Here is a 16,583-nt window from a genome sequence, read left to right as displayed (position 1 = left end):
AAATTATTCAGTAATTTTCCTCATGACAAGATCTTATGCATCTGCTTCTGTTGTAGATTTAGGTCTGAATAAGGATGTAACAGAGCTTCTAAGTGAGTGTGAGCACCCTAGTTTGGCCCAGACATTGTTGTTACCTGAAGATGTGGCTCTCCGACATCTTCCTGCACTCAGCGTAGCCCATCGACGCCTGGACTTCACTAGCCAGAGACCCCCTCTTACCCCTCTGGATGAGGTAACTGTCACACTTATTGCTCAGGAGATGGATGCAGTGCCAGCTGTGCACTGTTTAGACTTTTTAGGTATTTTTAGGTATTTCCTAATATATTTTTCTTCTTGAGAAAGTGTTCTTTCCTTTACTTTGACTGAAATAAATGTTTGTTTTTTAAGTTTTTTTTTTTCTTCTTTCAAAAATGTAAAAACTGTTAAGGTGAATATTAGGGCTTCACAGTATATCGTTTCAGCATTGATATCGCAATGTGTGCATCTGCAGTAGTCACATTGCAAGATATGCAATGTTGAGTCTGAATTTTTGCTCACCAGAAGCTACAGAATTGTATTTAATTACCGTAATTATATGGAATTAGTATGATGTCTTGATTCTAGTCCATAAAAAGTGAAAACAAGGGTATTTTACTTACACCACTGACAGATAATTTAGCTTTTTTAAGGAAAAACTCTTAATTTGAAGTTATTTCTTATTTATTTGATTTAAGGTGAAAACAAGACAATATTTTTACTTGCTCTAGGATTTTTTTTTAAATATATTTGGACTAGAAACGAGACAAAGCAAAGTAAGAAAAGCATTGTTTTTTGAATTGTGGTTGTTCAATTTCTGTACTTGAATACAGTTAGATTATCTTGTGAAACCGTATTCATATCGCAATATTTATCGCTGAAAAATAAAATATCGCAATATCAGATTTTTCCAATCTCGTGCAGCCCTAGTCAACCCCTTAAAAATATTTTTTTCTATGGGCTACAGAATAACCCATTGTATTAATTGTCCTAACTTGCCTAATTAACCTTTAAGTGGCACTTACAGCTGAATACTGTCTTATCAAAACTATTATGTTTTAAATAAACAACACTGTTAAACAACACTTAAGAAATATTTGTAAAAGAATTCAAATTTGACAGGAGGGCTTCAACTGTATTTTGTGTACGGTTATCATTTATTTCTTTGTTCATTTATTTAAAGCTGGATTGAAAACATGCTACCAGATTGCTGAAAATGTTTTTTAATTATAAGAACTTTTATAAATGGTACAGTAGTAAACACAAAAATATATAATATGTAGTACTATTTAAAGTTTTGGGGTTAGGTTTTTTTATTTGAAATGACAAAAAATAAATGCAGAATCTTACATATATATATATATATATATATATATATATATATATATATATATATATATATATATATATATACAAATATATATATATATATACAAATATATATATATATATATATATATATATATATATATATATATATATATATATATATATATATATATATATATATATATATATATATACAAATATATATATATATATATATATATATATATATATATATATATATATATATATATATATATATATATATATATATATATATATATACAAATATGTACACACACACACACACACACACACACAGAAGTCAGAATTATTAGCCCCCCTTTGAAATTAGAATAAATACGGTTTTGAATTTTTTAATTCTGACTTCAACTGTATATGTGCTTTTCTTGATGCTTTTCACAAATATATTACTGATTTCGACAGAGATTGTAATAATAAAAATGTTTGTATAAATATATTAGATTATTTTTGAGAAATTATGTGACACTGAAGATTGATAAATTCTGCTTTGCACTATTGGAATAAATTTCTTGTCAAAATGTGCACATATATAAAACTTTTATTTTCAAATTGTACAAATATTTAACAAAAATCACTTGTTAATATTGTTACTATGGAGTTTAATTTATGCCAAAACAATTTGAATTAGAATCATTAATTTCAATTATTAACAATTGTTATTTAATAAAACTGAATGTTATATGCCATTAAACATGTTTTGAATTTGAATTTCTAAACTTTAAAAATCTCACATAAAAAATTAAGTTGTCTTAAATTTCAGAAGTTCAATATTATAAACGTATGTTCAAACTTCAGATTTAGATTTTTTGTGTTTTGAATTCATAGACTGCTGATAGCCAGTTTGTAGAAATACAGATTTAAGTTTTTAAGATGAAGAAATTAAGAACATCAAATTCAATACTCTTAAAATGAAAAACCAGAAATTCAGATTGTGAAATTCAGATAGCACAGAAAGTAGGTCAGGGTTGATCAACAGTAACCTATTATTAGCTCCTTATATTACTATTATTATTTGCTATGATTTGTGCAGTAAGTGCCGCATCAGTGAGCATTAGTGACATATTTTAAAAACATGGAAAAACACTTGTCCCTTAGAATTATTAGCTCTCCTGTATTATAAACCCTCCAGTATATTTTCCCCAATTTCTGTTTAATGGAGAGATTTTTTTTTTTTACAATCTGAATTTATAGTTTTGAATTTTAGAATACTGAATTTGATGTTCTGAATTTCTTTATCTTAACTTAAAAGTGTATTTTTACAAACCCAATATCAGCAGTCTAGGAATTCAGAACAAAACAAATCTGAAGTTTGAACATACGTCTATAAAAATCTGATTTCAGATGTTCAATATTCAAGTTTACAAATTCAAATTAAGAAATTCAAATTCAAAACATTCTTGATGGCATATAATCAGTTTTATTAAATTTCAATTGTTTATTCAAATTAACATGATTCAAAATCAAATTGCTTTGGCATAATTTAAACTAGTAACATAGTAAAAATATTAATAAGTAATATTGTTAAATATTTGTACAATATAAAAATAAAAGCTTTATACATGTACACATTTTGACAAGCAATTTATTCCTATAATGCAAAGCAGAATTTATCGATCTTCAGTATCACATAATTTCTCAAAAATAATCCAATATATTCATACCAAAATTTTTTTTATTACAACAATCCTTGTCGAAATCAGTAATATATTTGGGGAAAGCATCAAGATATATATATATATCTTATATATATATACACACACAGTTGAAGTCAGAATTATTAGCCCCCGTTTTTTCCCCCAATTTATGTTTAACGGAGAGCAGATTGTTTTCAACACATTTCTAAACATAATAGTTTTAATAACTCATTTCTAATCAATGATTTATTTTATCTTTGCCATTATGATAGTACATAATATTTGTATTCAGCTTAAAGTGCCATTTACATAAAGCCTTCACTAGGTTAATTAGGCTAGTTAAGGTAATTAGGCAAGTCATTGTATAAGGATGGTTTGTTCTGTAGACAATCCAAAACAAATATTGCTAAAGGGGGTAATAATATTGACCTTAAATTGTTTTTTAAAAACTAAAAATTGCTTTTAATCTAGCTGATATAAATAAGACTTTCTCCAGAAGAAAAAATATTATCAGACATACTGTGAAAATTTCTTTGGAAATATTTGAGAAAGGAAAAAAAATCACAGCAGAGATAATAATTTTGACTTTAATTGTGTAATAAAATTAATATAGATTAATTAATGCATCTTCAAAAGGATTTGAATCATTACATTTTTTTGAATATTTGCTCATACTTGAGTGTCATAATGCAGAGTAATGTATCCTTAAGGGAAAATCAAGTTGCTTTATCCAGCTAATTAGAATGCGGAGGATTCATTCCATTGCATAAGTGTAATTAACATTCAGTCATTGGCATTCTCTCATGGTTCTCTTTTATGTGTCTTTTTCTCTGCGCTGTCCAGTGTGTGGTGCGCGTGTGCTGTATTCGCAGCTTCGGTCACTTCCTCACTAATCTCCAAGGCAACGTGTTACACTTCAACCCAGAGGCGGGCATCTTCACAAGCATCAGCCAATCAGAACAGGACAACCTGGTTCAGCAGGCCAAGGCCCAATTCCGCATGGTAAACAACATGACATTGAATTATAATGAAAGAAACGCACAAAACCAAACTATTAGTGGAGCAATAATAGCTTCGCTTCATTTTGTTGCCCTTGAAACAGTAAATCCGCTTATTTCTTTTGTGCATTTAAATGCGGCATTTCAATTGGTGGTTTTAGCAGTGGTAGCACTTAAATTCATGCCAGAATAGTCTTGGAAAAAGTGCCTCTAAATGATAGGGTCCTCACAGATGTGTCTCCAGTAAAGAAAACGAGGCTTTTTATATAAAACCTCACCACACTTGTGAGCTTTTGCTTGAGAGCCTTATGTTGCCAAGCAACCGTGCAACCCTTATGGGTAGAACAAATGATGGTTGAAGTGCCACCTTGCTGTGCCGGTGAAGAGGCGGCTCTTTCTGGTACAATTTCATTAAAACCTTCAGGACCTGCGAATGAAAAGAGCTTGTCATGAACTGCCAGACATCCATGGATTAAGACTGTAGTCAACAGCACGGGTCTCGCATAGGACGCCACTATACCGTGACCACTGCAATCAGCATGAACTTTGCATCCCTGCTGTTAACACACCTCAGAGTTTGCATGATTTTCAGGAGGACCTGTTAGCCTTAGTTTGCAATTGAGTCCAATGTATTGTTTTGTTCCCATAGATATTGATCGTACGTTACATTGTCGAAGTGTAAATAAGAAAAGCATCCTCTTAATTTAGACTTCTATTGTCGCATTGTTAGATTATTTGTCTCTCGTGTAAGGCTAGTGGAAGCAAGGGATTTCATACAAGTGAATCATTCAGCCTTTAGGCAAAATTCAGTGTTTTGAATAATCATAAAAAAGGTCACTTATGTAATGCATGCAGATACGAAAATAAACAAGCATCTCGTTTATGGAGATGGATAGACGCAAAAACTCTAATCTTATTATAACAATAATATATTTGGATTAATATTCTAATTTATCTTTTCATATTTGAATGTGTTTTAAAGAGTAATTTGTTTCTGTAATGTCAAAGTTGATTTTTCAGCATCATTACTCTCATTAAATTTGAGAATTCTTTTATTATCATGATATACTGCACAAGAAACGTATTATGTTATATTACAGTGGTCCCTCACTAAAATGCAGGTCACCTTTCGCAGTCTCTCTGTTTACAGATTTTTTTGTTTTATACACTTTGACATGCTTATTTTTATTTTTTACAGCACATGTGTTTTGTACCCTGATTGGCTGCAGACCATTGTGAATCAATCTCCTCCATGTCGCTGTATAGTACAGAATGCGTTCAGCTTGCCAAATTACCATTAGTCTTCGATCACTAGCAATGTGTTTCAACAAGGATGCAAAAAGGGTTGTAACCGTCCACAACAAGACCATCGTAAATGGGTTGACACACATGTGCACATGTTACTTTCGACTGTCATGTGCACGGTGCTCCCACTGTGCGACCCCTTTAAGAATAAAGTCTGCTAATTTTGTGGATCAGTAACTGCAGGAAAAAGAACATTATGCTGGATGCCAACATTATGCGCACGAAAGCTAAAAAGCTTTATGAACCTTTTGCTGACAGCGATGAATGTTTGCACCTGACAACAGGTTTTGATCTTTGGTTTCATTCTATAGTACTGGACTTATTTTTCTAGGAAAGTTTGCACTTTAATAAGTGTTTAAACAACAGAGAAACGTGTAAAAATGTTAATACTTGTCTGAGAAAAGTGTGTAATGAGGGGATTTACGGCCCTAAAACATCTATAATAATTAGTTTTTAAAAAAACTGACTACTTTGCGGATTTCGCCTATCGTGGGTTATTTTTATAATGTAACTGTCTCGAATAATGAGGGAACATGATATTATATTATATTATATTATATTATATTATATTATATTATATTATATTATATTATATTATATTATATTATATTATATTATATTACATTACATTACAGTGTTTCCTCTTGGATTTTTTCCAGCTGTAGCGGCAGGCCTTTTTTTTTACACAGATCTACCAACTACCTGTGGCGACATTTCAATGACAAATGTCGTGAGCGCAGTATTAGAAGTCGAGATTGCATTCATGTAATAGCCTACAAGCATGCTAATCTCTTTGCTTGCGCGCCGATTTCCTCTGCTCGTGCACAAAACTTTTTGCACGCCCCCTCACATGTAAGCTGCTTCAAGAGCACGCAGATCTTCTTGTGCGCTCAAATAAACGCTGCTGAAGTGCGATTTAGTTCGTTTATGTAACGAGTATGTCTCCAGCATTTATTATATTTGCTAGGAATATTTATGAATGCCTCCAATAGACCTACAGAGAGATATTATGCATTTTGAAGTAAAGTGAAACAGCTATACATCGTGTTTGCTGGCCTCACGCATCACACACCTGTCACAGTCAGTCAGCACGTAACCTTAAAGGGTTAAACAAATGACGCACAGCACTACTACGGTTACAGAAAAGTTCACGCTGTTATAATTCACTTACCTTTTAATACGTTTTGGTGCGATTATCACGCGCTATTAAAATGTAATGTTTTGAATGATAAGCTGTAATGTAGCCGTGGCGGGATGAATTTTGGCGTGGCGTGGCGTGGCGTGGCGTGGCGTGGCGCCCCGCCATGGAAGAACGAATGTAGCGGAAACCATGTATTATATTATATTATATTATATTATATTATATTATATTATATTATATTGTATTGTATTGTATTGTATTGTATTGTATTGTATTGTATTATATTATATTGTATTATTAATGTTAATTGTAATTGTGCTTAATATTTTTGTGGAATATATTTATATAATATTAATCAAAATATAATTGATCCATATTGATAGGGATGTGACCAGATCTCGAGCTACAAGAACTGAAAATTGTAGGCAGGATTGAATTTGTAAATCAAGTGCTTTGCACATACCTGCAAACCCAGGCTGGTCTCGGTGTTGCACGTCACTCATCTGCTTGGGCGGGTGTGACAACTGCTTTTTTCACCGGAGTACAAAGACAGCAGCTTCCAAAAGCAAAGGCTGCTACAACTGTGCAAACACATTTACCATGTGATGGAATAGCACTTTAGATATACTTAAAGTCTTAATCGTTGTAAACACAAATTGAAGTAATTAAATATTCCTATTTTAGTTACATATTTGAAGTGCTCTACAGACTTATAAACTCCGTAATCAAACTATTACCATTGTGAAGGACTTTGTCGCATTTTGCGTCAGGATAAGCCATACACACATGGCTGTTTGACACTATTTTCTGCACCTACAGAGTCAGTAAAGCACCACAGACACACATCACCGAGTGCGTGCACACACAGTGATCACACCCGTCATCATCATCATTTATGCCATTTAGAAAAAACAAAAGTTTTCTTTCATTCGCCGTATGATATCAAACTTCATTAAAACAGCTCTCTCCTATCAGTCCATACTCGCATCCAGCAGCTCAGAGTTCATTCAGTCAATAGAGTAATAGTAAAATATTTTACGGCGTCTGCCTGTCATTTATGGCATAATTCATTAAAATAGAAGTAAAATAACATTCATTACAAGTTTATTTAAAAAAGCACCATACATTTTTGCATTTTTTTTTCCAGTTGAATTAAAAACTATTTTCCATTCATATATTTCATCATTGAGGATTCCAAAAATAGTCTTGTCTCATTCTCGTGAACCCAATCTCAAGTCTCGTCTCATCTTGTGGAATAAGCATCTCGTCACACTACTAATATTGACCTAAACATTTTAAAGTATAACAAGTTTAGAAATAAGAAATATGTGTTTGCATATAAATCTAAACCAGAAACGGGTTAATCTTCTCAACGAGTGCACTGTAAATATTACATTTAATCTCTGAAGCCATTTTACATTTACAGAAGAGCAAACACGAACAAACTCTCTGACTTTATGTACTCTATATATACATTATTCACTTGGAGTTGGGAAACAGCAAGGTGCCCTGTTTGCAGTTCAAGGTTGCATTTCACCACGGTTTAATAATTAACCTTACTATGGACCCTTTAAGCTTAATCTTAAAACCAAATTCTCAGGGAATCATTGGGCTGTACCACCTGTGTTGTCTTTATATATGTATTTGTCTCCATCTTTTTACAATATGCTACTCTCATGTGTTTCTCTCTTCTGCAAAATATGTTCATAGCTGCTTATTCATACCTTGTGTTTACTGAGGGAAAATCTGAGTACTGTTATGAGGTTACACAGAGGTTTCATTGACCTTGTCTTGTCCACAGGCGGAGGAGGAAGCTCGCAGAAACCGGCTCATGAGAGACATGGCCCAGCTGCGCCTGCAGGTCAGACCAGTTGTTTTTAGCTTCCATTATAGTCCCTCTTAAATCAAAATTCAAGTTGTTGTTAGTGTGAATATGTCATAAGGTAAGCTAGCATGCTCCAAAATAGTGACAATTCACATTTAGAAGACCTAAATAAAGCATGCAATGTCTTATTTCTACCTATTAGGCCTGCACAATGTTGGAAAAATCTGACATTGCGCTATTATGTTTTGCTGCGATAAATATTGTGATATAAATTAAATTTCACCGGATGATTTGAATAGCTTTATTTGGAAAGATGTCATTCATTTAGATCGACTGGGGTGAATAGTTCTGCTATGCAGTGCATATTAAAATAAAATAAAGAAAAAGCAATTATAAATGACAGAGCAAAAAGAAAAGTTAAATAACAGTGCTTTGTGCTTTTCTGGTGAGTCTAAAGGCTATCACACATCGGATGTGTCGCTCAGCGCCGCGACACGGCACGCACATGACAGTTGAAAGTATCGCACACCAGATGCGCACATTCGCATGGTATTTAAAATGAAACTAATCAGATGGGGCTCTGTGGCGCGGCAGAAATATGAGCAGTGTCCTGAGCTGTGGCTGGGCGCCGCCAACTTGCGGCACCGGTGTGTGTACCCTGATAGAAACCTATGTTTAGAATTCTGAAATGTGTGGCGCTACGAGGCGTGCCACTGAGCGGCTCTTCTGGTGTATAACCCCCTTAACAGTATTCAACTACAGAAACTAAACAATCAAACGTAAAATAACATTGTATAAATAATTTTTTAATTCATAATATTTCATATTCTTTATGTTTGAATCTTTAATAAATCTAATCCTGCGATGCGACTCTTGGTTGCACACATTGTGAGATCAATGCTCAAACTATATATTGTTCAGCCCTACTACTAATATAGATTGATTCATTTTAGGACATTGCCTCTTAGATTTTCTCATTAAAGAACCCTTATTATGGGTTTTTGAAAATGACCTTCCATGTAGTGTGTAATGCAGCTCTAAGTGAAGTGAAATATCCAGCTAAGGCTTAAATCTGAAATTGCACAGTGTTTAAAACTATTGATTCATTTATGAAAGAGTCGACTCATAGTGGTCTAAATGAATCGTCTTGATAAAGAATCTTTAGCCGTTTCGGTTTGACGTCAATACGAAACTTAAGCTCCACCCAATTGTTGCGTGTGCAAAACCCTGGCCCCGCCTACAAACACAGTAGCAAAGTAAAAGAGGAAGACAAACACTGTAGCAGATCCCGGTTGAATCAAGTCATGTAGACGCTTTTGGTGGTTGAAATTACTGGAGTTTTCTGGGATAAATAACAAAACAGGGGAGGGTGGCGGGAGATGGGTCTGAAATACGGTTGACTCCCGGGAAAAACAGGAGTGTTGGTTGGCATGCTCACACATACACTATATGCACTCTGACTACTTCAATATTGTTGATAAGCTGTGGTGGGCATTTCACTCTCGCGCTGAACACTGTTGACTAATTGCAACAGGCTGTCATCGGTCCAATCAGCGAATCATATGGGAGTCACTGGGGTAATTAGGTAAAAATGAATTCATATTAAAAGACAATGAAAGTGTTTTTTGACCTTGCATGCATATATCCTGTTGTTGGAGACCCTCAAAACCAAAATTTTACCCTTTTTAATGCAAAATAGGGCCTCTTTAATAAAATGCTCTCTTGTATCTGAAACTTCCCATCCTTATCAAAACGATAAAGCTGCAGCTTCAATTGGTCATTTATTTACATGTAACCAAGTGTTCATATAAAGGGTTCACATAAACACTTGCAAATATGAGAAAATAATATCTGATAGTCAACAGTGTTGATCTGAACTCTTTCACATTTATTAGCCAGAACAATGAGGGGAGGAACCACATAAAGCTGGGCTGTTGAAACGTGTTGTGCACAGAGAGGGGGAAAAATGCAGTGCACACACAAATAAAGTCAGTTTACAGGCAACTAACAACTGTTTCAAATTTAAATGAGCGTTTTTCTTGGCCTTCTGTTTATGTCCAGTTATTTCACTTCAAGGGCAATGAATAGGAACTATCAATTGCCTTAAAAGTGAAATTACTAAACCTACTCACTGGAGCCTGAGAAAAATGATCATTTTAGAAGAAAATATCAGATATAGGCACTTTGAGGTTTTTGCATCTGAACTCTTCACATTTTAAACCCTTACACAGCTACAGTTGGTAAATAAAGCGCTATGGTACATATAGTCAGAATTATTAGCCCCCGTTTATTTTTTTTCCCCAATTTCTGTTTAACTGAGAGAAGATTTTTAAAGATAAATTTTTTATTTTATCTTTGCCATGATGACAGTAAATAATATTTTACTAGATATTTTTCAAGATACTAGTTTTCAGCTTTAAAGTAATATGTAAAGGCTTAACTAGGTTAATTAGGTCAACTAGGCAGGTTACGGTAATTAGGCAAGTTATTGTATTACGATGGTTTGTTCTGTAGACCTTTGAAAAACAATTTAGCTTAAAGGGGCTTAATAATTATTTATTAAAAACTGCTTTTATTCTAGCCGAAATAAAACAAATAAGACTTTCTCCAGAAGAAAAAATATTATCAGACATACAGTGAAATTTCTCTTACTCTGTTAAACATACTTTGGGAAATATTTAAAAAAAAGAAATAAGATTTAAAGGAGGGCTAATAATTCTGACTTCAACTGTATATCGTAGTGACTAAACAATTCAGACAGTGTAAATATACTTTCCATTGTGCTCAGTGAATGAAGTCTGGTTTCACAGTAATGACCGGTGAACTGCCGCAGCACAGACCAGAAAATGTATACCTGTTTGAATTACACTGAATACTGTATTTTAATGTTGAGAAACCATCAGAGAGACACCACAATGCTATTGTATGGTAGTCAACATTTGAACTGTATCAAAATCTTTCATCAACGTTCTTCTAAAACGACTAAACTATACCCCATTCTTGTCTTAGGACAATGGGCTTTATATGCACAGCTAGTGTTTATCAGCCAACAATAAACCTATGGTGAAGGGTTAATCTGACTATTTTAGATTTCATAAGGTTTCTTTTACAGCATTAATGTTGTAATTTAATTAAAATACAATAATTCAATTCAATTCACCTTTATTTGTATAGCGCTTATACAATGTAGATTATGTCAAAGCAGCTTCACATAAAAGGTCATAGTAAATTGGAACAGTGTAGTTCAGTTTGTAGTGTTTAAGTTCAGTTCAGTTTAGCTCAGTTCAGTGTGGTTTAGTAATCACTACTGAGAGTCCAAATATTGAAGAGCAAATCCAACGATGCGCAGCTCTATAGATCCCGAACCATGCAAGCTAGTGGCGACAGCGGAGAGGGAAAAAAAACTTCACTAAATGGCGAAAGTGAAGAAGAAAAACCTTGAGAGAAACCAGGCTCAGTTGGGCACGACCATTTTAATTTCTTCGCTGGCCAAACGTCTTGCGCAGAGCTGCAGTCTCAGTGGCGGAGGCTGGAAGCTGGCCTCAGCGAAGACTCGTCTGTCTCTGGAGCGTCACAGGAATCAGTCTTATGTTCTCCACTCCTCCATGACCACCACAGTAGCTGCTCAGGATACGGCCTGGTCCAGGATATGGAAACCTTGGGATCATCTCGTCGCTGGTCTTGGATCGAATAAGATCCAACAATAAGTTAAATAGACTTAAGCATCCATTTAGTTGTTCATGTGTAAAACGAGATGATAGACCGTGTAAATGCAAGCGCCAGTAGAAGCAGGTTAGCGCGGAAACTCCATTTGAAAATACTGGGATCAAATAAATTGTCATATTTTAATGACATGCCACAAAAAATGGAATTTAATGCAATGCTTCTTGTCTGGTCTTAAACATGGCAATTTTGTAATGGTGCGACAATTCACCTGAAGCGATTGCGCTGGCTGACTGAACATGTCCGTGTGCATATACCCCATTTAGATTTTTTTGATTCACTTCAATCTAGGGGTTTGGGTTAGCTCACCCAAAAATGAAAATTACCTCATCATTTATTGTCCCTTATGTGCTTTTAAATCTTTGCGTTTCTTTCTTCTGTTGAACACAAAAGATATTTTGAATAATGCTTAAATTTTTATAGTAGTATAAATAGAAGAATAGAATAGATCTTTATTGTCATTGTCATAGCCATTTGAGTTCTGAACAAACCAGTTTCTATACTCAAGTACATGTTTTAATGTATTATTATAATAAATAAAACTGCCACTTTTCTAATTCAAAATGACATAAATATAAACACATTTATTATACATATACATTTACATATTTCACTATCATAATGCAAGTCATAATAGGAAATAGGAAACTATTTTTAATACAACCCAACACATGATGTTTCACTCTGATATGCAGTTAAAAGGAGTACATTCACTGAGGGGTTCTGTCACTGTGGTTAATCCTGTGCCTGAATGTAGTCAATGCCACCTGCACTGTGATTTATGGTCAGGACTTGACATTAACTTTTCTGATCACCAGTCACTGTGGCTAGTAGATTTCCAACATTACTAGCCACTCACCATTTTCACTAGCCACATTTTTGTTGTTGGGAAAACATATTTTATATGTATAAATTTGCTAAAATTACTTTATTTAGATGTTGTGTTATGTCCGCATGCCTTCTCATTAGGGCTGCACGATTAATCGAAAAAAGATCACGATTTCGATTTGACCCTACACACGATCTTAATTCAGCTTTTTCTACAAGTCAGGAGAGAAGCAAGGCAGTCGCACAAGTCTTTACAGCAACATTGACACCTTCAATTGATGTTTAAAGTGTCACATACTGTATTTATAAGGTATAATTCACCCAAAAATGTCATTTCATGTCTTCATGTAATGATGTATTCGTGGCCGCAAAATCACACATGAGTTGACCGCCAGCTGTTTGTTTACTACCGAGAACGCGCACATACACGCATGACACCTACTTTAGTGAACACAACCTGCATAGGCTGTGAAAAACTGGTTATGAAGTTGTAAATAACGTTCAGTTTGTTGCACGGAGCGATCGTTTGAGGGCCATGCGGGAGGTTTGATTTGCATGTATGTGTTTTTTCTCACAGTGACAGCAGCCATGAGCCGCAGTAGGAAGTGAAAGTGAAACCTGTGCGCACATTTAAATGATCATATGGCATTTTACAGTTATGATTACGACAAGCATTTGATATGTTTTTCTTTCATAGCGAACACAGTGTCGTGCCTGAAAATAAATGTTTCTGTGTCAGTATAACAACCATAGCCTATATAAAATGTTGAATATAATGCAAGAAGGAGTATGATAATGACAAAATTCTAATTTTACCAGTGAAAACAAATGGTCTAATAATGTTGTCAATGGCAGATGACAAGCACATGTCTTAAACATAATAAATCAACTTTATAATTATCAATAGCTGTATTGTGATGTAATCATTTTACTGTGAATTAATAAACAGGACATATTGAAAGTCTTTTCAAGTCCACCATAATGACTATGCAAAATTTAGAATTTTAACCAACAGTAGACCCACACATAGGCCTAATATTATTGTTGTTGTTTTACCATATGTTTGAGAATTAACAATAATTATAGGCTGATCATATTAACCTTAATTTTACATTTACAGAATCATGAGAAAATTGGGATCTTGACTTTAAGCAAAAAAATCTTGATTCACATTTTTGCCAGAATCATGCAGCTCTACTTCTCATTCATTTCACTTTTTGTGTGTGTTGTGTATGAGCTTGCTCAATGTGCATGAGCAGATGGGTTGTGTCGCATTGCAATTCGTTTTTATTTTACATGACTTTACAGGGCTCAAAATTGAGGATTTACCAAATTTAGTCTGACCACACCAAAAATAAATAAATAATTTCTTAGCCACAAATTTTAAATGTGTCAAACAAGCAAAATATAGCTGTAAACATGAACCTTTTAATTAAAAAAACTGACATTTAAAAAAAGAACTATTGTCATTTATCTAAAATATGCACAGTAATCTGTCCTAAAGGTCTCAGATCAGCAGTTAACTACACATAAATGGGGAGTTAATCTCATATTAAACCAATGTTATTGTAAAGGGGGATAATAAAACCATATTAACACAAATAACTGTAAGCAAAAGAAAGCAGGTAAAAAAACACACTGTGAGTGATAATGAAAAGATGATCATGCACACACGGGTAATGATAGACCTGTTAATAATCTGTTAAAGGAATAATTAAAACGAAAGCAGTGACCGCTGCTGCTTATAAAAGGATATATGTTTATTTTATTTTATTTTTTTTATCTTGAGCTCTTGAAAGCAGCAGGGCTTTGGGTGCACAATCATCGCTTTCTGTCCAGTCTATTTCAAAGAGAACCGATTACACCAGTTGCACTTCCTTTAGGTATGGTTGCTTCACGCAAGTAAATGGGAGCGCACACGCTTTTTAACAGTTGCGCGTATCACATCACCTGTGCACGCGAGTGATCATCCTCTCATTCGGTATTCACCTGCTGTTTTACCTTGTTGTTTTTTTCAGTCATGCTGCTTCTCGATTCTAAGAGCACTTTTGCATGAATATTGGGCCACCTTTATTGTCGAACCCTGCTTTTAAAAAAAATGAAATTTAAAACTGATTTCATACCCGCCAAAGTGACTTGTGGGAGTGTTTGTCCAACCCGCCATAGCTGAAATCTCTCGGCATTTGGGGAGTTGTCGGGTGTTAATGTCAAGCCCCGTTAAAATTTATAGTAAATTTTGAAATAAACATAGCGAAACGTTAAGAGTTATATTTTCGCTGGAGCAAACAGCTGTGATGATGAGGGGAGCGCCGAGAAAACGCAAATGGCAATCCCGATTGCTCTTCTGTGACATTGGGGTACAAGTGATGCTAGTGTTTCTATAGCAAAGAACTGCAAATATGAGCAAATTTGACCTGCAGATTGCTGATTAAATGAAAAAAACGAGTTAAAAACAGAGCTGAAGTCTGCCGGCACTAAAGGGCACTCAGGCGATAATTTAGTAGTGTACAGTTTGTAAGCTAATCGCAAAACTTTTAGGCATGCTGAATAGAAATGTAAAAATGGCCTAGTGCCACCCATGGTTTTTAACAAGTGAAAGGTGAATAATGATGACCGACTTCATCTGTTTAAATTAATCATACAATTCAAGGCACTTCTGGGAACCTTTAATGCATATTACTAAATGTAGTGATTTAATTGGCTTTGTGATGAATGGTTTCCTCGTGTCTCTGTCTGTGCAGTTGGAGGTTTCTCAGCTGGAGGGCAGTCTGCAGCAGCCTAAAGCTCAGTCCTCCATGTCTCCTTATCTGGTGCCAGATACTGCTGTCCTCTGCCAGCACCTGGGGCTGCTCAGACAGCTGGCTGCCAGCGGATGCTTCATCATCATCATCCCTCGCACAGGTCAGATGCTGGCCTCCGCCAGTCTCCTAATGAGGATTTACACATTACTAGGAAATCTGGGCTGTAAATGAGGGTTTTCAAGCCTACAAATGCTATGGAAATTTACCTATTTTAAATGTCTCTTGTGAATACAGTTGAAGTCAGATTTGTTTTCCCTCCTGAATTTTTAGCCCCCTGTATATATTTTTCCCCCAATTTCTGTTTAATAGAAAGAAGATTATTTTCAACACATTTCTGAACATAATATTTTTAATAACTCATTTCTAATGATAGTATCTTTGCCATGACGACAGTACATAATATTTGACTAGATATTTTTTAAGACACTTCTATACAGCTTAAAGTGACATTTCAAGTCTTAACTACGGTAATTAGGCAAGTCACTGACTGTGTTTACATGGACATCAGTAATTTAAATATTTGCCTTAATCTGAATAAGACAATAATATGATTAAGGTGTTTACATGAGTTGCTTTTTGAATGTTCCTGTCATGTTCCCGATTTACATGTTACAGCACATAGATCGATTAATGTCATTGCGTCACCACTCTATCCACATTTCCTACAGAGTTTCATGTACTTTCTGTGTTTAATGTTTAAGTTGTCGACTTTAACTGCAGTTTAGCACTTTCGCTTTCATTCAGGAACATTTCATACATGCCCCTCGTAACAAATGAGATATTGGATGCGAGTATGAACTGCTGGAAGAGTGTTTTAATGGAATTTGATATTGCACACCGTATGGGAAAAAAAATGTGTCATTTTGCGATGCAGGTATCTGTGGTCCTCCACTGACTCTGTTGGTGCAGGGTGTCAAACAGCCATTTGTGTATAGACTATCT

At 34.6% G+C, this 16,583-nt stretch overlaps 1 protein-coding gene across 1 annotated transcript in view; it reads left to right on the top strand.

Moving 5' to 3' along the window:
* smg5 (SMG5 nonsense mediated mRNA decay factor) overlaps positions 1–16,583 on the top strand; it is a 50,121-nt gene that overhangs the window by 19,300 nt on the left and 14,238 nt on the right. Inside the window, exons 15-18 of the mRNA XM_056475750.1 lie at positions 57–232; positions 3,864–4,022; positions 8,266–8,325; positions 15,582–15,741. Of these exons, the coding sequence (XP_056331725.1) occupies positions 57–232; positions 3,864–4,022; positions 8,266–8,325; positions 15,582–15,741 (555 nt within the window). The remainder of the gene's footprint in view (positions 1–56; positions 233–3,863; positions 4,023–8,265; positions 8,326–15,581; positions 15,742–16,583) is intronic.

This window comes from Danio aesculapii, chromosome 16 (assembly GCF_903798145.1).
Source record: "Danio aesculapii chromosome 16, fDanAes4.1, whole genome shotgun sequence".
Taxonomy (NCBI): domain Eukaryota; kingdom Metazoa; phylum Chordata; class Actinopteri; order Cypriniformes; family Danionidae; genus Danio; species Danio aesculapii.
The sequence above is the reverse complement of the archived record's forward strand: the minus strand, read 5'-3'. Positions and strand labels throughout refer to the sequence as shown.